Here is a 23,285-nt window from a genome sequence, read left to right as displayed (position 1 = left end):
CTATCCATCTACTCGTATTGCTTTACAGCCCTTGTGAACTTTTGTCGCCTTTCAGTTTCTTAATCTATACAAAACAGGTAGGACTCATTTCACGGGGGATCAGCCTGTCGCAAGGCCGCTACCTACAGAGGACAACACATCACAGAATAAACGCACACATATATCCATGCCTCTAGTTGGATCCTAACTCACGATCATATCACACAAAACAAAAACTCCGTGATTTTAGTCCGCAAACGAACTATACCGACCGAGCGACCGCCGTTTGTCAGTGAAGTTTAGTGCCAAATTTTGCGGATAGAGGGTGTCGCGTGGTCAGCGCAACGAATCTCCACGGCCGTTAATTTCGGTTTTCTAGACCGGAGCCGCTATTTCCTTGAAATAGCTCCTCAATTATCATCACGAGGCCGAGTGGACCCCGTTCCAGTCCCACTACTTCTCCGAAGAAATCTGGTAGCACCGGGAATCGAACCCGGACCTGTGGATCTGTAGCCAGGAATGCTGACCACTAGACCACAGAGGCGGTCCTTAGACTGTCACACATTTAATTAATTATTACAGAGGAGTCTGGTTTCAAGCTGTAACGTAAAAACAGGCTAAAAATAAAAATGATCACGAAAATTATAACTAGACATTTCATTGTAGTGGTTAACACTTTATTTTGTAAACCGGATATATCCAGTTCAAACCCCAGCACGAAGATAGGATATTATTTTGTTTTTATGATTTTAGAGCGTGCCGTAATCCCACCAGGTATATCATAGCAGGTAGCGCAGGTCGCGGCCATAGTCAGCCTGTCATTCGCACTTGACAAATTGTGGAAAAAATTAGACGATCTCTTTCAAAATAGTTACGCGTCCTATTTAACTTGTCCATTAGCCTATGGTAAAAATGGTAAAATGTTAAAGTTATCCCTGTAACAGGCCGTGGAGGCGCATAGGGTTGTGAAACGTCGAGGCTCCCACATTTTCTAGACAATCGGCTCACAGATGGCGGAGAGGTTGCCAGTCTCAAGCACCGGCCGCCTTTCACCTCCAAGAAGATACCCTATTAGCCTATACTTTGCAAATTACCAGTAAGGATTCCAAATCACAATTCATAATCGCCCTGCCATTAGGCGCTGTATAAGCTAAGAAGCTGACAGAATATAAAAAGAGGAAAAAATAGAAACAAGTTGTAAGACTTGAGTTTTGCACGGCAGTGACTATGACGAATGCCGTCTTCTGGGATGTGGCGCCCTGCAGATCTTGTGTGAACAGACGTTTCAGAGGAAAGTATCGCCTCCATCATCAGGACAGAAACATCTGCGAAAGAGGAACCATTTTAACAGGTAGCTGCAGACTGCACGCTGGATCCTCGCTCGCGGATTTTTCTACCCTGAAGATGGAGGCCATACGTTCCTCTGGAACGTCGGTTCACACAAGATCTACACGGCGTCACGTACCAGAAGACGACATCCTTTATAAACATTCTGTTTATTATGTGCCCAATATAAAGTATAGCCTGTACTTTGCATCATATCAGTCCTATGTATACTAGATAGATGAGGTGGACTTTTTCAATTTACCTAATCCTTCTAGCCGCACTATGGCCCTGGGGTCGACTCAGCTTATAACAGAAATGAGTATCAAAAACGTTCTTGGAATATCCTTTGGGGTAAAGGGCGGCCAGCGCGTAAGGCTAAAACCTTACCGCCATCTATGAGCCGATTGTCTAGAAAATGTGGGAACCTCAACATCTCAAAACCCTATGGGCCTCCACGGCCTGTTACAGGGATACCTTTATTTTGCTTTACTTTTATATATAGGTTTATATTAATCTGCATATGCTCCCAGTAAAATTCTAACCTAGAACATCCAGAACTTCACATATCAGTTAATTACTCGTATTCAAACGTATTAGGTAAAGGTATCCGGGATTTCATAGCTTTTCTATTATTAATTTTTGACACAAAACTATTGATAATAGGTCATTTAATTTCAGTACTAACAGTATTTAGTAGTTATATTATATAATAATTATTTTTATTATTATTAATATTGATATTAATTGAATTGGCGGCTCCTCCAGAAGGGCTCCTTTCCATGAGTAAGAAAGTAAGTAAGTAAGTAAGTAATACTAATTGATATTTTGTGAATCACATGGGTTTAAAAACCTACGATGATGTTATATAGCAATATGTTACTTCATTAATATCTGGATGATTAATAGTTTTTCAGTAAATTCCTCACGAATTAAGTTCTTAACTCACGAAATTAGTATAAAATAATTTGACAGCACACTTCAGTGTGACTCAGTATATGTATTTTTATATGTATATAGTGCCTTTACATGTTTCGTTTATTTGTAACCATCTTCGGTAAGCAATAACAACTGACCTAAACATGTAAAGGCACTATATAAATATATACTGAGTTACAGTTGACGGTCTTGTCATTTAATTTCATAACAATTAACCAGTGTGACGGACCAGAATGAACAGAGTTAATCTCACGAAATTATGTTGTTAACTATGTAGAAAGTCATATTCCAAAAATCAGTTCTTCTATCCAGGTCTCTCTTATGAGGAAATGTAACCATATAAATTATGCACTGTTTTAGCACCAAAACGCACTCTTCACTTATCTGCATCAAAATGCTGTGCTTTTGCAATGCGAGACAATGCTTGTCAGTCATGGTGTGCGTTGCCTGCAGATTACACACATCGATCTGTCCCCAGAGCAGATAAACAGTGACTTCCCAGTATTATCTCAGATGCAAGGATCACAACACTAAAATGGTGGGGCGAAGCAAGGCGTCACAAATAGAACGCCCATTTTGTTGTCAAAAATAGAACACCTCCTTCACTTTGTAAGTTCAATCTTTATTTCTCTCTTCTACAAATACCACAATATATGCATATGTTAGTCCTGAAGTGTTTAAAGAATATATACGTTTATTTATAACATGTTTTATACATAAGTGTATCCTATGTATATATGTAAACCGTGTGTTGATGGACATATTACTCACTCCTGAAGATGTTCTGCTGTTGAACACGAGTTTTATTGCTTGTATGAAAACACCCTGTTACTCCAAATTTGACGGCTGTAAAGTGTAACTGTTTGTGAGTTTACGTTCAAAATAGGCATACATTATACGTGTTTGGAGATGGATTTTTAAAAAGAAAATTAGTGTTTAGTTTATACTGTTACCGTGAAAAGATATATTACACTCATATCACCATGCAATTGCCGTAAGGTCTGACCATATATTATGAGTGAAAACCATAATTTCAGTGTTCGCATTTTTTAAGTTAAGATTGGGAGAGATTTGAGCCGGGATAGCCCAGTCGGTATAGCTACTAGATACTGGTTGGATGAATAAGGGGTCAGAGTTCGAGTCCCGGCGGTTCAAGAATGTTCACTTCCCAATAACGTTCAGACCGCCTCTAGGGTCCACCCAGCCTCCTATCCAACGAGTAACGGGAATTCATTTCCCGGGGTTAAAGCGGCCGGGGCGCGAAGCTGACGACTCACATCCAACTAGTGTCGAGGTCAAGAAAACTTGGGTCTATATGTCCACTCCCTTATACGCTTTCATGTCGTAGTACTTACTTAGTTAAGTACAGGAACAATTTTACATTTTTGGAGGGGGAGGGGAGAGATTTACAAATTAATATTCAGGATAAGTCACTGTTTTCTCAATATGCCCCATTTTCAATTCGAAAGGGGGACATATGGCCGGATGTACAATATTATGAAACGGAAATTTTAATAAATATATAACTGTCACAGAGCAATGAAGACATTTCATGTAGCTATGAACCCGTGGTGATGAGCAAAATTGTATTATATTCTCTTGCGATATTTCATACTGATTATCTGGAAGAAATCAGAGTCAAATGGACAAATTACATATAACATAGCTATGAATTAGAAAGTAAATACGAATAGCTCTTTCACTGCATTAAAACACTTAACCAATGTCAGCAGTCAGTAATTTTTGTCTTAACACTTATAATCGTAAGATCGATAGTGTAAATGTTATTAAGAATAAGTGCCAACGACGATTAGGCCGATTATTAGTATCCGACATGTTGGCTTTGCAGAGATTTTGGGGCTGGCACAAGCTGCTTCGATGTCAGAAGAGTCTCAACGTGACTTTAGCCGATTTCAGCGTATACAATGGGTTCATTCATGTCTCAAATTATCATCAATCATCATGTTATAGATTAATATTCTGTAGTTTTATCTTCGAATATGATTTGTATTTGTTTTCATGCTTGTTACTTGCTTGGCTTATTCTTCAACCCTGAAGATAGAGGCGACAAATTCCTCCGAAACGTTGGTTGACATTCAGCAGACTATACGACGTTATGTTCCAGAAGATAGAACTGTTCAAACACACATCTGCTTGTACATCCTAATAATTTTCTGTTTTAAGTTTTATCTTCACATATTTTAATGTAAGATTGACGTTCTCAGTTTCTCTTTATCAATATGAAAGTGCTCTCGAAACAGCGAGTTGACGTTTCGGTTTTATGTTAATAGGACAGTAGCACAAACAGGAGCTTCATAAAATGTTATCCCCCCACCCTCGCAACTAGACAGACTAGTATGACGAAATCATCTCTTGTCAGTTTATTGGGGCATCTAAAATCTTTTGAGTCCTGCTATAATGCAGGACCCTCTTGAATTTTACGGTCACGTCAAACAGAAATCTTCCAGAATCCCACTGTAGTGATTAGAGCCTCATCCTGTTTGATAGGCTCTACGCTCTACCCTGAGCACGGAAGCTATTCTGACGGAGATCTCTGTGACTTTTCTCACTTCATGACATTATTGATATCAACATAATTTAAATAATTCTACGATACGGAGTGTTCCTTCTGTATTCCGGTTGCTCGAATTACTCTATTAAAATTACCGAAAATTATTTACTGTCAACATGAAAACCACCAACTCGACTCTAACTTTAGACACCTCAGTCCAGTTGAAATGTTTACAGCTGTTGCGTGTTATGGAGGCCTGGATTTCTTTCTTCCTTGATCGAGAGTCCGGTTTACCTGACGATGGATTCACGCGATGTGGTCAAGTTCGGCCTTCTCAAGCAGATTGTGGTAGAGCAATTTGAAAGGAGCCATGTTGTTGCAAGTTCATAATTCTCACCCCCCCCCTCTCCACCCGATGCTTTATAAGTTAACGCTGGTGTGAAAGAATTGTTGTACAAACTAAGAAACGTTAATGGACATCCCTACACTGCAACTCAGTTTACAAACATATTTAACCTTTGTGTAAATGGAATGAAATTATTCATAAAATTTTGTTCCAGAGAAAGACTTCATGTAGTGTTCGTTATGTTCTCTACTGATCTTGTACTTGATCTACGTGAGGAAAATCTGGAAATTTTAAATTAATTGCAGATTAGCAGAAGTTCCATTTATTGCAACAAGTGTGATATGTAACGTGTGAAGTTGAACTGATACTGACATTAGTGTTAGTGTTACCTGCAACTTTCTCTAATCTAGTGTCGGATCACAAGGAAGCCCAGTGAGGACCAAGGTAAAAGAGCTTGTTATTTGGTCTGGCCTCGCGCATTCCGCAACAACAGCGACAGAAGAGGACTCAGATATTATGGATACTGGGATGAGCAGTCTCCTTTCTCCAAATTCTCTCAACTGATTGCTTTATAGATTCATTTTAGCGGCCTCCGTAGTCTAGGGGTAACGTACCTACCTCATGACTCAAGGTACGCGGGTTAAAACCCGGCGGAGGTCATGGAATTTTTAAGGGCGGAAAAATACAAGGAACAAGTCCTCCGGGAGGGACTTTAAGCCGTGGGTCCCGTGTCGTAGCTTTACGGCACGTGAAAGATCCTCATGTCTCTAGGAGACCTCTGAGCAAAATTATTAGGTAAAAAGTTTCCCGCCCAAGTAGTTTCCAATGCCTCCGGTAGATGTCTAAGCATCGGGTACCGCAGCCAGCCTCACTGGCTGAACGGGCTGATAGTGAGCACCAGTACCGGCAGGGTATGGAAACCGGTAGAATATTAAAAGGGGACGTACAATAGACTATTAGTCGCGGTGCATTGGGGAAACCCACCCCCTCCAATAATAATAATAATAATAGATTCATTTTGAACAACTGCCGTCTCGGTGCCGAAACTATCGTCTCTGCTACGTATTCAGGGGGCCCCGGATGGGCTCAGCAAGTTCGAATCACGATTATTATGTAATATCTACTATCCTCATGCTTTTCACAGGATATGCTGGTATAATGCTCTGATGTGACGCTCGAAATTCGGAATAGTGAAATAAGAGGAAACGTCCATTGCTAGCCAACTGATCGTTGAACGTATTTCCGCGGCAACAAATATACAAGCAACAATCGAATAAATTCCGTTGCCACGCAACGGCCCTGTAAACACGCTTTCGAAACAATAGATGAAGCGGAGTTTTCGGTAGGTCAGCCTTGATGCTATGTAATGATCATTTCACGCGGCTAGAACCGGACCCAGTGTGGAGGCGGGATCGAATACCTACACCGTGACCCTGCGAGTCGTAGGAGGCGACGAAAAGGGACGTTCCAAATCTGAGACAGTAAAATATGGTCGCGAGTCTCAAGGGACTCGGATCCGAAAGACTGCGCTGGGAAGGACCAGCGGCATGTAAAACAGACAGATCCGTCCTCTTGTTAGAGAGGGCGTCCCATAAAAACAAGACCGTGGCTGTCAAACAGTAATAAATATCTGGTCATTAGTCCCAGATAGGGCTCGATACCAGGACTTACTGATTGACTGATCGTCAGTAGCAATGTGACTTTCACTTTGACTTTGACTAGAACCGGAATTGAGTCGAGTTCCGAAGCTGGCAGTTGCAGCATAGAATTGGGTTGAGTTCTGGAGATGGCAGTTGCAGCATAGAATTGGGTTGAGTTCTGGAGATGGCAGTTGAAGGCGATTGAGAAGAAGTGGCAAGAAAGGAATTGGACTGTACCAAGAAGACTTCATGTGTATTGCAGTTACAGCGAGAGTGGCATAACTACTGTGCGGAAGTCCGTTGCCAGGATACGACTATTGAAGACTAAGAATCCTAGTGAGTGTTGTAACGGTGAACTGTAAAGTGTGCAGATCAGGGATAGCTCTATAATTAAGTGTAGTCCCGAGTTGAATGTATAACGTTTCAATAAATCCAGTCATTAAATCCAAAACCAGTCTATAATTCACCCGCAAATCCCTACACATGACAGTACCTCAAAACAAACTAGTGCCACTTCATTCAGTGAAATTTTTTGTCCATCATTCACCTTCTATTTAACGCTAAGAATTATGCTGTTAAGAAAGCGTCATTTAGGAAACTACGAATGAATCTTTGCTTTTAGTGTCACCTCAACGTGCAGTAATAATGACCCAATGAAATGTGAAATGCGATCACAACTGAGTTCATTAAGACGCCAATGACCTTGGAAACATTCATTGTCCAACTGTGTAAAAAGATTTAAAATATTTCACGCCTCTTGGCATCACACTGAGTACTACAATAATTAAGTGCTATGTCACTTGGACGTTGGGATGTAGGTAGCGGACTTGGTGGTTTATAGCGAGAGGAGACTACAGACAGAGATATATTACTGTCAGCTTAACATCAGCGTGGTTGCATTGCTATAATCTTACTCAGTCGGCTGTAATATACAAAAGCATTACACCAGTTGAGTATAAACTAATCTCAATAATGACTTCTTTCAAATCGATGAAATTNCATACCATTTTCACGTTGCAGGTATACACAAAACATAGGAAGAACGACTCCCATAGCGGAAGATTGATATAATACGCGAGTTTGAAATGCGACGTATAAGATGATAAATCTTAACAAAAAATTTAATATATAAATTTTATTATAGTTCATGACGAATATACATTTTAAATCATTTTATAAATGACACATGATGGCGAACAGTGCAATAGCTTAGCGTAAATAACACACCTGAGGATGGCACAGTGATGCCGAAACATGTAGTGAAGTGACAAGTGAGATTGTGTGCACTAGAAGACGGTCAATACATACTCATCATGGAATAATAATTCAGTCCTTTATATTAAAAGTAATTTAATTCCTTAATTTGTATGTTTACCAACAGCTAATATCCTATAACAGACGAGCACTATAAATGCGGAACGCTAAACTGAAAGCTGAAATAGGTATGATATTAACAATTTAATAGCTTCAGTGAATTAAGCAAGATGGCTGAAGGAAAATGGTAACCTCAAAGGAAATAGCGTTTTGACAGAAATCATCTACAGATGTGGTGATGTTGCCTGCAGGTGTAGAACACCCTGTTTGAGGATGGGCTTTGGAAGTGTTGCTCCTGTTGAAAGTGGTGATGTGTCTCATTTACTTGAAGGGCAATGATATGAAGAGTATAACTGAAAAAGTAGTTGATTATTTACATGGGAAATTTTAAGAAATAAAGTATGAAATAACACGTGTCTGAAATAGAGTATTATAATGTTTAAACGATTAAAAATTACATTACATTCGGGAAGAAAGTAATGCAAAAGAAAAAGTAAATAATGGAAACTTTAATATACGTACTTATAATGAGAACAAAAATATAATTTACTATTTCACACAAACTGAGGTCTTTCATACAGCCATTGCATGCAACTAAAATACAATATACATATAAACAAAGCATCAATGAAACTGGATGCTCTCCGGTTCACGAGGTAAATGAATGCATTGGTTCTTGGTATGTTGCTTTTCATATAATTTTGAATGAATTGTACCTGCACCGAACCAATAACAGACTTTAGCCATTTTCAATTTTCATCAGGCATTATGTCACTTTATGCCGGTCACGGTAGCCGAGCGGTCTAAGGCATGCACTGTCTTCGCTCTTTCGGAAGCCGGGATCATGGGTTCGAATCCTATTCAGGGCATGAATGTTTAGTGTTTGTGTATGTGCGTTTTTCTGTGTTTGTGTACAGATAGAGGCCTTGCAACGAGCTGATCACCCGCCCAAGGAGTCCTACCGAATGTTTAAGATCTAGTAAACCGAAGTGAAACGGAGATTTTAATGGAGGTAGGCCTAGGCTCAAATTGGGGCTGTAGCGCCACAGGAAAAAGAAAAATTATGTCATTATATAATTTTAGATCATCAGAAAATAATAATTCAGTTTAATCAGCACCAGAAGCTTGGCTGAGATCACAACGAATGGAATCAACCTGCTTTTATGAACAAATATGAAATGTAGCAGAGTTTAAGGAAACAATTTAATTAATTACAGTAGATTTTGATTTAATGAAGCCGTCCTGAGGTGGCTACAGCTGAAATGTTAACCAAAAATAAAGCCTAAGGTATAGAGTAGTTTTAAATATATTTCAAACAATGTATTTAAAACTGTAAGAGATATATACCTGGTCACCGGAACACTATTAATTACCCTTCTTAAAAATAAGCAGAACAAGTCGATTGATTCCATAACGAAGGAAAATTCAGACCGATGCACTAACGTGAACTGAAACCTCCAGTGGCACAAATGAAACCAGACTTGGGAAGGAAATTTGAGGTACATTTATAAAAAAGTGGAAACACAAATATTATAATTGTTCTGAATATCCGTAGAGGAGGAAGAATTAAAAAATAGAACAAAATGCACCCCCCAAAATTCTGAGCGATAAACTTCGGCTCTGTTCTAATATATTCACGAATTATGAGTTGAGCAGAATTAATAGGATTTCTTTGATAACACGAATCCAGTAAGAAGCGAATAATATATTGCAAAACATGTGGTATCGCTTTGAGCATAATTGTAATGGGGGCATCCTAAAGCTATGCTAACTGTACAATAAGTTATGCTTTTGTGCCAGAAATGTAAATAATGAATTTTTGTAAACCCCTCAAAGATGAAGCAGGAACATAGTTTACATTCTGCGAATTTGGCTTGAAACAATACTAGGCATACACAGAGGGGCCCAAAAATATACACAGACTGGCCCTCCACATTTTTAGATATCCTGCCGTTCATTAATCTGGCTCTGACATTTATATGATTAGCACCATCTTTTGATAGAATATCACACTACGCACCGTATATTATATTGGAACCCAACTTTGACATTATCCGTAAGTAACCTCCATCAAATTTGTATATTTTTTTTTGGCCCTCTCATTTTATGGGCCCCTGTGTTAGCGCAGAGAAAATTCGTCATCACGCACTTTTTCCTCAAACCCTCTGAAACATTTCCCGTAAACCCGGTCCTCCAAGATATTCGCGCAGAGCTGACCAGAGCTATGAAGTTCTCTATCTGTATTCGGGAGACTTCGAATCTCGTCTGAGCTGCTTAATATTGGTTTCTGCGGGATTTTCAGTCTCTGCAAGTAAATACGAAGATAGTACCTCCAAATAGGGCACGGCCACCTGCTGATTGTTTCACGGCTGCTACAATCACACGTAGCCCTGCAGCCTGTACGGAGTGGGGATGCTCCCATGCATATCATAACGTAGCGGAAATTCCTTCAGATTCGAATTGCGAAGGGCAAGACACACTTACCAGATAGTCAATGCTGGCGCTTCTGTAACTGACTGCGCAGCCAACAGCCTCGAGCTTGCCCGCCCCAGAGGCCCCAGAGCTGTCGTGCTGCGCGCCTTGCAGGAGGTCCTCCAGAGATTCGATATACTCGATAGCGTTCCTCAGGATCTCCACTTTGGGGAGCCGCTGGTTAGGGTTCGTACACGTGCGTCGCTTCAGCACCTCGAAGGCTTCGTTCACCTGACAGACGTTACAGAAATACATGCAGTAGAAACATGTAATATGGCTTATCCCTTTGTAAGATAGATAGAATGAAGGGTCACGTTTGACATCTACATAATTATAAGTGATATTATGATTATTATTTTAGTCTTTAGGACTTTAAACATGAAGCAGGAAACAGTTCCCAGATTCAATGGATGCATACCGGTATTTTCACCTTCTGATTTTAAATAATTTACTTTCTTAAATACAAAATTTAAATATTTAGTACATGGTTGTAGTCACGCCCATTAATTTTTAGTGCGTTATTTACTTAAAGATTTGCAACAGGTCACAATTTGTGCTTTTTCTGAACCAGACGTGTCCGTTCTACTCCCTTGTATCCTACTTCCCGTGATACACTTCAGTACCTAAAATAATTTATCGCACATAGAATGAAATACAGGCTTCACCTAATTAACTTATAAACTTGGTGTGAAAACAGACAGTGAACAGAAGAAGAAAGGGGAATTTTATGGAAGTTTTCAAAATAGTAATGCGAATTGTTTCACACTTCTCAAATCTTTGATTGGACGTTAGGCCTATTATTGCTTCTAAGCGTGTAGAAAGTTGTCGAAATGCAATTGTAGAAAATTCTACATCATTTCAATCCGTTTAGTTGTATTTTTCTTAGAAACAAACGGGTCTAGCTTTCAATTACGCTTAACGATTTATCATTCAATTATCGCTAGAATTGCAAACCACTCTACTAGCACAGAACGAGGTTGGACTAAATGCTGACGGAGCAGTAATTATTAGCTGTAACGTCGCCCTTTATTAACTATTTACTTCTGTCATTCGTATTAACCTATACTGTAGGTAAAATTATCCCTGTGCTTAATTAACCACCATGCAGTGAAGACGTGTGTGGGAGTGGAAGTCTAGCTCCACGCATTCTCAACCTCGGAACTAAATAGATGTGAGTCATTAGATTTATGTCCGGGTCACTTTGCCCCCGGGCAGAGAGCTTCCATTGTCCACTAGTTAGGAGACCGGATGTGCCTCAGAATCTCTTTGAATGCTTCGTGGAAGAGAAAAATCTTTGCCTCTGTCGGAGATCGAACCTTGGTTATCCTGTCTTCCAGATATAGTCACGCTCTACCGACTTAGTTGTCCCAAGTCCCAAATATGTGTTACAGACCATATTATCCCACGTCCCTCTTGTTAATGGAGATTTTCACTCATGTTAGCTTTGGAGGCAACTGTTTCCGATTGCCACTCGCTGCTGCATTTTGCAGCTCGGTATGAGTAAGTAACGTCCCCTACGAATGGCGTTTAGTGCAAGTGGTAACATCTTCCGCATATCAGGCAGAATTTACGAAATCTTCTCATATCGGAATATATTTTTAATAATGTTACACTTGTACCTTTCTTGTAGACCTGTTTAAAATTACCTATTCAATCATTGATATAAATTAATAGTTATTTAAGAAGGTTTAGAATTTCTAAATTCTCTCGCAAGNGAAACCGAAGTACTCGGAGAAAACCTGCCCTAACGCCACTTTGTCCATCAAAAATCCCACTCGACAAGACCAGGGCTCGAACCCGGACCGCCACGGTGGGAAGCCAGCGACTAACCGCTTGATCTTTGGCACGGTCGGGCTGCCCATTCTTACCTGGGAACAGCGTTGTCTACCATCCGTTCCCCCCTTTCTTTTCAACTTGCGTGATTCTTAAACATTTCTGTAGAGATCACGAGTATTTTACAGCAGTACTCTAAGCAGGGCCTGTTCTCGTTAGGTTTTTGCAATGTTACAGTTAGCTGTGCAAAGCTGTACTGTATTATGGGGTGTATCCTAGCTTGTGACGTAAGCGTGATTAATCGTACATCCTTGCCCCTCTCTAAATATCTCATGACGCAATATATACAAATCAATAGCAGATCAGATGTGGCTGTCGCATTTAATAATATTTGCACACAGATATTTCCAATAGAAGTATTACTGAAAATCCGTGCCTCTAGAGCACTTCACTTGCCTATTCTGTCATTACAACAGGGTTGTCCTTGTGCCTAAGAAATCGCGACAAAGACTCGTGGATGTCACGGAGGTATATCTCTATGCATTCTACACTGCTACCCTAGATAGAAATGAGTTGTTAGCGCCACGCTTCGCAGGAAAATCATATATTGTGCGCATTGTATAGAAGGTCGTATGGTCGTAGTTGCAAAGAGAGAAATGTTTCTCTTTCCGGGAATGTAACGCCGGCCTGCCAACTCTTATACAATCTGTTGGATTTAATGTACTCTTAGCGGGGTTATGAAGAGTCCTACTGCTTGGGATATAACGCCGTGTCTTCGATAGAAAGTCATTCGACGTTTCGGAGGAAATGTTGCCTCCATCTTTAGGATTGAAGGGTAAGCCAAGAAAGAGACCACTATGAAGCAGACTGCTAGCCAATTTATTTCTTTGTTTGCTCTTTAGTACTGAAGATGGAGGCGACATGTTCTTCCGAAATATCGGTTGACTTTCACCGGGCTACACAGCGTTATATCCCAGAACATAGAACTCTTCGCGTGGGTTCTGATAGTGACTGAATCAGCCCTGCTCTTGAGTCATATACAGAACGTTTGAAGGATTATTACGCCCTTTTCTCCTGAGACGATGTACTCGTCATACCCAGGATGGAGTGTGAGACAGAGAAAGCATGAGAAGTAGACTGGCTGTCACCGACTTGATCTTGTCAGCACCCGTTCTCGTATATGCAGGAGCAGAGAGAGACAGAGACAAAAGAGCTAAAAGTTTGTGTTGGACGTTTTTCTCTCTCTTTTCTCGTCTACGGTGGTGACGGTGGTGGCGGTGATAGCAGCAGCAGCCACTAAACCTGTCAGCGAGGTTCGACAATTAGCCACATGTCAATCCGAAGCTCAGAAACCATGCTACCGGGCCAGCCCCTGCAACCAGACTTGAAACACGCTCCAGATGTATCCAGCTACCTACTGCTTTCGAGATGTCTTGAGTGACGTCAGTAAACTCTTCAAGTTAAGGAACCTTAGGGAATCTCCCTCACACGGCGACTAAGGGCCGGGGAATCGAGACGCGATCCCTGTCGGGGTTCTCACCCTCACAGGCGACTCTGCTTCCTACAGCACCCCAAAAGTTTCCCCGTTCATGGTCGTTGTCGGATATGACAGTTTATGCGATACATTTAAGTAATAAAGCAACCACTCATTATGTGCATCCCCAGAAGAATCAAATTGGCGTCTGATTTCTATTCTAGAGTTATCTGGTTCAATTCTCTGTCTCCTGTTATTTGTGATTCTCTTAATTTGACAACTGAGGCCCTTGAAATATACGGATCCGCTCCCTTCAATTCTAATATTCGTAACCATGCCACATATCATCCGATGCTAAGTAACTTCTTACTTACTTACTTATGGAGATGAGCCCTTCTGGAGGAGCCGCAAATTCTGCAGCTACTCAAGAATTTCCCAGCATTTTATGGAACCCAAATGTTCATTACCGTGTTTGCAAGAGCTCTCCACTGGTCCCAATCCTGAGCCAGATCAATCCAATCCATACCATCCCATCCTATCTCTCTAAGATCCATTTTAATATTGTCCGTCCAACTACGTCTTGATCTTCCCAGTAACTTCTGCACGTCGTAAAACGCCATTAAACAAACATTAATCGTTATGTACATACCTTGCGCAATCTTCTCCTTTCTCTCAACGTGGCTGCTTTCCTGCGGTCCACTGTGACTGTCTTCTTCTTGCATGCTTTGCACGCCCATAGCAAGCAACGGCGCAGCCCATGGTGAGGGTGAGAGACTTGGTGGTCTCCCTGCGAGGAGGCCGCGCCGTCCTCACTCCCTTGCAGAAGCGGCAGGGGTGCCAGGACGTGGGGCACGTGTTGGTCCTCTGATGACTCGGACTGGCCGCCTTCTTCATCATCGCCTTCCTCGTCGTCAATTTCCTGTTGTTGGCCCGCCCCATCCTCTGGCACAGCTTGCTGGCCACTGGATCTGCAACAGCAAACGGCTTAATGATTGTGTCACCCTGAAAAGGGTCTGGAATTTTGAACAGCGGACCACTTTCTGATTCGATGTCATATCTGTCAATATACCTGACAGATTACTTATTCTCTGAAGGTAATAAAATATTTTTGACGATATTTCCTAGATCCCCATAGTAAAAGTTTTGGGCGAATGGAATTTTGTTTAGTATACTCCGCCTTCTATGGGAAAGATGGTGCGTTACCACAAATTAGTGACGTAGAGAATTACATTACCATTAGATAGTTACTGTAGTATACTTTCTACAAACTTCCGATATTCATATGCCGCTGGGAAATTCAAATATGCTTAGGCAAGGCTCTTCTCTCATACTGTGTAACGTGTCCTCATTCATAGACGGACTGTATCTTCCATACGTGTTCATCCCGTTCCTTACATGTAACTCAAGACTGACGGCATAAGCATAACCCAAGTTATACTTATAGAATGCAGTACAGCAAAATTCTCCAAATTTTATCCGAAATTCTTCGATGTGATTACTGTTTTGTGGAATAATAACTCCGTGGCTTTTAGTCCGCAAGCGAATTATACCGACAGAGCGACCGCCTCTTGTCGGGAAGTAAGTACCACCTTTTGCTAATAGATGATGTCGCTTGGTCAGCGCAACGGATTCCCACGGCCGTTAATCTCGGTTTTCTAGAACGGAGCCTCTACTTTTCCATTCAAGTAGCTCCTCACGAGACTGAGTGGACCCCGTTGCAAACCCACTACTTCTCAGAAAATCTTGTGACGCCGGGAATCGAACACGCGGTCTGTTTTGCAGAATAATAGAAGAGAATAATTTCTAACATCTTGTCTCGTTGTTTGTTTCGCGGTCGTTGCCTAGCAACCGGTCTGTATGTCACAGCATTATAAAGTTCTACACGTTAGACTATAAAAGTAATATAAATATAAATATAAACCACTGCACAATCATTATGTAACTGAATATGCAAGCTGTGAACTTGGATACTTGCGGAAAAGCAACCACATCTATACCAGGGTGGTAAATGTTATGGAATAACCTGTTTGCCAAGTAGAAGTATTCTGTGAAGGTCTGATAATGGTCAACACCGCAGTGCAAGTTCAGGTACATACCCCACTTCCGTTTATTGCAACAATCTTCTTTCTTTTTCGCAATTTTGGCTAATATAATTCACATAACAACATTGCCATGTGTAGGGAGGGTACGCGTGACGAAACTAACGGATTATAGATAGGATGGATGGAATTATTAGTGTTCCTTTGCAGTTACACTCAATTCTGACAGCTCACAATCACTGACTGTCTACGACTCGCTCCATTCCTGACTGGACCACGAGCGCCTTCTCTTCTGCTATGACGAATGAAGAATTCTTGATCACACCTTGAACTGCCTTGAACGATGTCTTTCCCTCGAAAGCACACAAATTCACTTCTGACTCCTTGCTTTGGTCTATCAGCTCTCAGAGCCAGAGTCAGACTTACTTTACGTCTGGATGTTTGCAGCCAATCAGCCCAAAACTTGCGGTTGTAGTCCTTATGTAACATCATCTCTAACGAGAGGATGGGTCTGTTGTTTACAATCGCTGCTGGTCCTCGCCAGCGCAATCATTCTCAGATCTGTGTCCCACGGGACGTCATGACCACATTTTAGTGTCTGAGATTCGGGATCCCCCCAACCTGGAGGGCAAGGTTCCCGTATTTATATCCGTCAGGAACACACATCTGATCTGGCCTGGTCTTACCTCCCTTCATAGCTTCCGGAGAACCGAATAGAGATCAAGGCTTTCCAGGATTTCAGTACTGTTAGAAGTCGTTATACCATAGACATGCTTTTGTCACAACTCGGTTGTACCGGAAACGCGATTATTGAAACTTTCCATACCAAGGAACCGAAGTTCTATACTAGATGACTGTGTTTACATTGCAAAGTGTACCTCTGTTGGCTACGTAACCTAGCAAGTGTGTTTGCCGAGCTGTTGCCTAGCTACACACGTTACAATACGAATATAATAACAGGTGTCAGGCTATCTCTTCACACATTATTTCAATTGCTAATGCTGCTTTTTTAAAATGAATGTATTTAGTGGTGCTAAATGTTGTCCCTCTGTTATCGAAACAGTCGGCATTCGTGTTCCTACCTTGAACATACGTAAGTTCACATGTTTAGTTGCTCCTTCAGCGTGAAGTGATTCTGCTGCAAATGCACATATCTGTGGTTACTCAGGTGTAAATATAAGCAAACTTAACTGATCGCTTTTTTGTTTTTGTTTGCCTGTGTTGTCTTGTTGTTGCTATTGTTTTATTCTTGGTGACTCAGTAATTGACCACTGACTATTGAGGTCAGCACGTGAATAAACGAAGAACTCAATTTAATTACTTCTTTTCTTCTTCTTTTTCTTCTATTCCTGTTGCTCCCACTTGGAATATACGTGTAGGGCATCCGTGAACTGCTTCGTTTCATTTAAGTTTCTATATCTAAGATTGTCAGTAGGACTCCTTGAACGGGGGATCAGCCCGTCGCAAGGCCGCTACCTAACACAAACACAGAATAAACACAGACAGACATCCATGCCTGGAATGGAATTCGAACCCACGATCCCAGTGTTCGAGTGAGCGAAGACGGTTCGTGCCTTAGACCCCGCGGTCACTGTGATCAGATAATTATTACTAATTAACTGAATTATGATAGGTCTGTCAGTATGGACTGAGCGTCCAGATTCAAGTCTCAGTAAGGAATTTAGGATATATCTCTTCCCGACTACTCGGAGAACCGAGATCTTGCATACTTGGAGTTTTACATTATTATAGTGGAAATGACGTCATAGTTTAATGGAAATCATAATTTAGACCCCATCAGATTGTCACTATGTTACTCGAAAACCCAAGACCTAGATGGGAGACTGATTTTGAAACGGATCTTGAAGTGAATAGCTTTTGTTAATGTGGGTTAATTTGTACAGACAGGCGGCCTGTAGGGAGGTTCTCTGTAGTTCTGAATTGCGGTTACCACAGAATTAGTTATCTGAGTTGTTATTCGGAGACGAAACTAACTCTCTTCACCCTGAGTCCTTCTCCTTTGCTCTGGGAAACACAGCTTGTCGCAGGGAATGTCATTGCATCTCGTAATTCTGGATAATTTAAGCGCATTCCCTTCTCGGCCGTACCGATGACCTTCTTATGGTCTTGGGCCATTAGAATTAGGCCTAAACACTTTTCCGATAAACATTTCAGTTTTCGTTAGGGTGGAAATTTCAGATCACGCAGTTTTCTTCGTGTTACATATATATATATATGTGTATATAAAGACACTTTGCGTGCTATTTCCGAATGCAGGGTTTAGCTGGGGATTCCAGTCGTCTAAATGTACGAAATTCAGCCTAAACTGTGAGTCCGTAATGTTCTGTTCACGTTACGAAAAGCGTTTGCTGTATGCCTCTTGTTTAATCTCAAATTTATTGTAGTAAAGACGAGCAGAAGAACCTTTCTGATATAATTTTCATTAAATCAAGTAATGCAACATGTGGCTCCCAGACTTCCTAAACGCCAGTGCTGCCATAATTGTGTGTGTTTTTATTGCTAGTGGACTGGAACTAAGTCCCTTATACTGCGGCCACTTCTGGCCTATTGTACCAGCCCCAGATGATAGGTGAGGGTGATTGTGGAGCAATTGATGGAATGAAGATTGGCAGGGGAAACCGAAGTACTCGGAGAAAACCTGCCTCAGCGCCAGTTTGTTCACCACAAATCCCACTTGACCAGACACGGGATCGAACCCAGGCCACCGCGGTGGGAAGCCAGCGACTAACCGCTTGAGCTATGAAGCGGCCTAATTATGTTAAGCTTTACAAAGAAATCTTCGGCTAATCCGCAGGATACATTGCCTGCCTGGAGCTACGTCAGAGGCATGCTGAAACCCTGAGGTGCAAAGCCGTCACCGAGAAGCACGGTGTAGCAGTAACGTTCTGCATTTGTTCCATTCTCAATCGGTTTAAGTCTGCATGCTATCCTGACTGAAGCTGTTAGTGGTTTACCACACTGTCTCCAGAAGAATAATGTGATAGTGCTTTGAAATAGGATACAATTATCTTTATCCAATTTTCTATCTATTTTTCATTTATGAACACCGCGTCTTATTCGACTCTTATAACCGTAGCTTTGAAACAGCGTCATTAAAGAATCTATCAATTATTGCATTTAATACACGAAGATCAGAGTCCAGTCTCTAGTATAATTCCTTTGCAAGCAACCGGCGCCTGTTCGGGACTCGACACTTCAGCGTCGCCGTCTACTGATTGGCACTCCCGCTTCGTATTTGCGAAATTTCGGGTTAAAATGTGACCCGAATGCCGCTTTCCTGGCTGAAGTTTTCGTGGCTCCTTTCAGATTCTGGCAAATCACGAGAGAATATTTAAAATGAGCCACGACCGTTATCTATCATTTCCTTTTCTTTTCATCATTCAGAAATCATCCCACCACGCTACTTAAGCTAAGCAGTTGATGACCGTCGTTAAATAAACCAAAAATATAAAAAAACAGTCATGATCCAGTTAATCTTTGCAGGTTCTGAGCTGGAAGTTCGTGTTCAGGCTTGAAATTTTAGCTCCTCGGTTTATTCAGACGTTTAAAGAGATGATGATAATGATGATGATGATTGTCATGACTTCAGAAGTAAAGATAACATTGAAAGGGTAAATTCAGTAACTGACTCACCAATGATGTGGAACCAAGGCCGAAATCAAACAGCAACAGAGTATTAAGGAGCAAGTCGAAATAAATTACACGTAGTATCAAAATATTTCAAACTAAAAAGCGAACTTACTTGTTGCTCGTCCATTCCGTAGGCCCTTAGTCTACGAACACCTACAAGCTTATGTAAGATTTGAGGTTTTCACAGATGTGACTATGAAAAATGCCGTATTCTGGGATGTGACTGCAGCCACCTGCTCGCGCTGGTTCCTTGCTCGCGGTTTTTTTATACCATGAAGATGGAGGCGTTACGTTCCTCCGAAACGTCGGTTTACACAATAACTACATAACGTCGTATCTCAGAATACGAATTCTTCACCTAAAAAGTTTTTTCCCTTGGCACTACAGCCCCAGTGAGCCTAGGCCTACCTCCATGAATTTCTCCGTTAGGATTTTTCAAATCTTACACATTCGGTAGGACTCCTTGGGCGGGTGATCAGCTAGTCGCAAGGCCTCTACCTGTACACAAACACAGAAAAACGCACACACACAAACTAAACATCCATGTCCTGAGTGGGATTCGAAACCACGATCCCGGTTTCCAAGCAAGCGAAGACAGTACATGCCTTAGGCCGCTCATATACAATCCCATATACAATCCCACATGCTTTAATACTAAATGTATTTTGTTGTCTGATGTTATTGTATAGAGATTTTAGTATTTCATTACTTAAACTTTTCGCTACATGTACCCCATTTGGCCACTTTATTACTGTATTGCTGTTCTCCCTGTTTCGATACTTGTTCGCAATCAGCTTCTATTCCACGTGTTATCAATCTATTAGATTTACGTTTATTACTCGCGCAAGTCGACGTTTTCTTATAGGCCCTCTTACTTACTATTTTCAGTGCTTGCTTATAATTGGCTTTGAATTAACAAGTTTCCATAGATTTCCTCTCAAAGAGCAACATCTCTTCTATTAACCAGATTTTTCTTGACGGTGCACCGTTTGGGAGAAACGGGGTGGGACAGACGGACAGAAGGACCGACGAAATTTAACGATTATATATATAATAAATTCCTATTAATTATAATATGCAAGGAAATTAAAAATTCGTGAGGAATACCTGTCTAAAAGACGGGCTACTTCAATGTAAGAAACAATTTTGGAAAATAATCATAAATAGGATGATAATATTTAAATTGAGATAAAGGTTTTATGGGATGTGACGGATATATGCCATTCAACGTTTCGAGAGAATCTACTGCTTCGATTGTCAGAGTAGAAAATTGAGGTAACAGGTTCCCCCGAAACATCGACAATTCTATATTACACTATACAGTATCCACAGAGATATTGCGTTTTCGGACTTTATCCATCGTCCTGGTTTTAAGATAACTAAGAAAAACACGACGTTTCGGAAACTGGATCTGTTTCCGTCCTCAGGTGAGGGAAAACACCTATTCTGTTGGGTCCTTTAGAAAGAGCTAGCTTCAATCACTGGACGATTTAAGTTCTCTTAAAACCACGACGATGGATAAAGTCCGAAAACCCAGTATCTCTGTGTGTTCTGCACCATCGTCAGACTCCTATAGTACTACACTATGCAGTATCCGTTCAAAAGAAAAAAGCAGTTTTAATATTGATCATTCTAAGAACCTCAAATGTTATGTAGAGAAATTAATTTTAGAGAGATGAGTGGGCTGCAGAGTGGATACAACTGAGTCAGACTAGGCGCCAACGGCGGGCATTTATTAACACTTCATGGAAAGAAGTGTAAGGAACCAAGAGACACAGTCTGACGTAAACGTTTCATTCCCAGAGAAGCGCCCTATCGCAAGTAGCCTACCTTTGAGTAAAAGCCGCTACATTGGCGTCGCCGTCTTCCAAATCCAGGATCTTCTTCTTTCTGTGGTAACTTGTAAGTCTCCTGCTGCTGCTATTCCCGACGCCCGCGACGGGTTCGCTGAGGCTACTGATGCAACTTCCGTTGCTGCTACTCCGGTCGACGCCTGTCGGCGGCGAGACGGACGGCTCGGGGCTGCTGGCGTGTCCGCCACGGTTACCGCCGAAAGGAGGCGAGCGCTGGGGCGGAGTAAATCGGGGAGAGTTTCTTCTAAATTGTGGCGCCTGCAGGTTGTTGCTGGAAGGGAGAGACGGCGTCGAGATCTGGTGCTGACTGTACCGCGCTATCAAGTGGTCCTCGTAGTGTGGGTACGCGACCCTGCTGGCGTCCACTGGAAGCTTGCAACTGTCTCTGTACTTCATCGCGATGTTCCTGTCTCCACACGGACTCTCTAAATGGTTTGAGCGATAGAGACCGGATACAGAACTGATGTTATCACAAGAAACTTCAATTTTACTGACATGCTTTATTATCCTTTCTTGAATCCTGGGACTAACAATATGGTCATGATTAAGTTGCTGGTAATGTGCATGATAATACATGTCAGTAGGTGCCCCATTGTTATGTGAGCGATGTATATAGTCCGATATTTTGTTTCCTGAGTTAACAGCATTGTTGCCATTAAACTGGCGATCACTGTTGTCTGTATTATTTGAACCATTGTTGTACCGACAGCTGTTGTTATGTAAACTAATATCTTGTGCAGTTGAGACAGCCGCTGATACAGGATTGGCTGTTGATGAAGTCATCATCATCGTCATCATCATTACGCTAAAAATTAAACAAAAACACTGAACACTGTTGATGTTCCAAAATTTAGGAGTTTATGGTCTATACGTAATATATTTATAATGTGTGCTTTGTAAGATAAATTGTTTCTTTTATTCTGAATTTAATTTAAACTCTGATATACTTATTTTAATTTAATGGCCACTGCACCGGTGCACTAGAATATAAACTAATATATGAAAATTTGTTACTTTCTACAGCTACCTACCAAGGTGTGTTCATATGAAAACGGAAAGTTGTGCTTTAGTCAATATACTATAAACGCTTATAAAAATCCTGGCACTTTCTGACACCTGTACGCCCTGAGTTTAACACCGTCCACACACGCACACACCTACACGCACACGCGGAAGATTCAGTATTTTTAACAATTAAGATAAAACAGAAACATGAAAACTTTTCATCGCGAAAGCACCATTTCTTTTCGTTTCTGCTTGACGTCAGTGTTTCCGAGGCGCCGACGTACCTGCCCACACTTCTTAAGGCAACGGAACTGAGCTCAAGATTCCCGCACATCAAAAAGCACGCGGTATCAAGCACGTTTACACACGCGTGCCGTTTCGCGTAATGCTAACTACGCATGCGTCCGCAGAATAATAACCCACCCACAAGTTACCGGTAACCAATCGGATTTCACGTCGCATAAGTTGACGTCAGATTGATCCACGCCTTTACATGTGGGACAAGGCTTTAACCAATTACCAAGTTACACTGCAGAATTAATGGGATTCCACTGTAGAGGGCCGCAGGAGAAGAATATCGCGTCCAACATCATTCATTTTAACTCCTCCTCCTCCTCCTCCTCGCCTTAGGTCCACGAAAGAGAGAGAAACGGTACGCTGCAAACATCAAAGAGTCGATTGGTCACTCTGTAAGTCGTCAAGCCTCCTCCTGGTACGGGAAACAGAGAACATTTCGTCTTAGGGCGAGGGCACATCAAGGAAACTGGCAACCGCAACGCAACCACAATTTCCCATAATTGTTATCAACCTGAGTTGAACACATGTTACTGATTGCAGTAGTTCAAACTGAGGAAACGGCAACGCAGTTCTCTCAATTTGAGCTGCACCATTCAGTACATGTGTTCAGCTCAGGTTGATAACAATTATGGGAAAATGCGGTTGCGTTGCAGTTGCAAGTTTCCTTG

General features: G+C 41.4%; 1 protein-coding gene across 1 annotated transcript in view; it reads right to left on the bottom strand.

Moving 5' to 3' along the window:
• The window catches only part of LOC111868909, an 81,914-nt gene extending 59,310 nt beyond the window's left edge, over positions 1-22,604 (bottom strand). Inside the window, exons 1-4 of the mRNA XM_033753233.1 lie at positions 22,347-22,604; positions 21,293-22,120; positions 14,422-14,740; positions 10,538-10,756 (exon numbers count right to left, since the gene is read on the bottom strand). Of these exons, the coding sequence (XP_033609124.1) occupies positions 10,538-10,756; positions 14,422-14,740; positions 21,293-22,120; positions 22,347-22,360 (1,380 nt within the window). The 5' untranslated portion in view covers positions 22,361-22,604. The remainder of the gene's footprint in view (positions 1-10,537; positions 10,757-14,421; positions 14,741-21,292; positions 22,121-22,346) is intronic.
• Between the last annotated feature and the right edge of the window lie 681 nt (positions 22,605-23,285).

This window comes from Cryptotermes secundus, unplaced genomic scaffold (assembly GCF_002891405.2).
Source record: "Cryptotermes secundus unplaced genomic scaffold, Csec_1.0 scaffold685, whole genome shotgun sequence".
Lineage (NCBI taxonomy): Eukaryota > Metazoa > Arthropoda > Insecta > Blattodea > Kalotermitidae > Cryptotermes > Cryptotermes secundus.
Note: the sequence above shows the minus strand (reverse complement) of the source record. Positions and strands in the feature narration are given on the sequence as shown.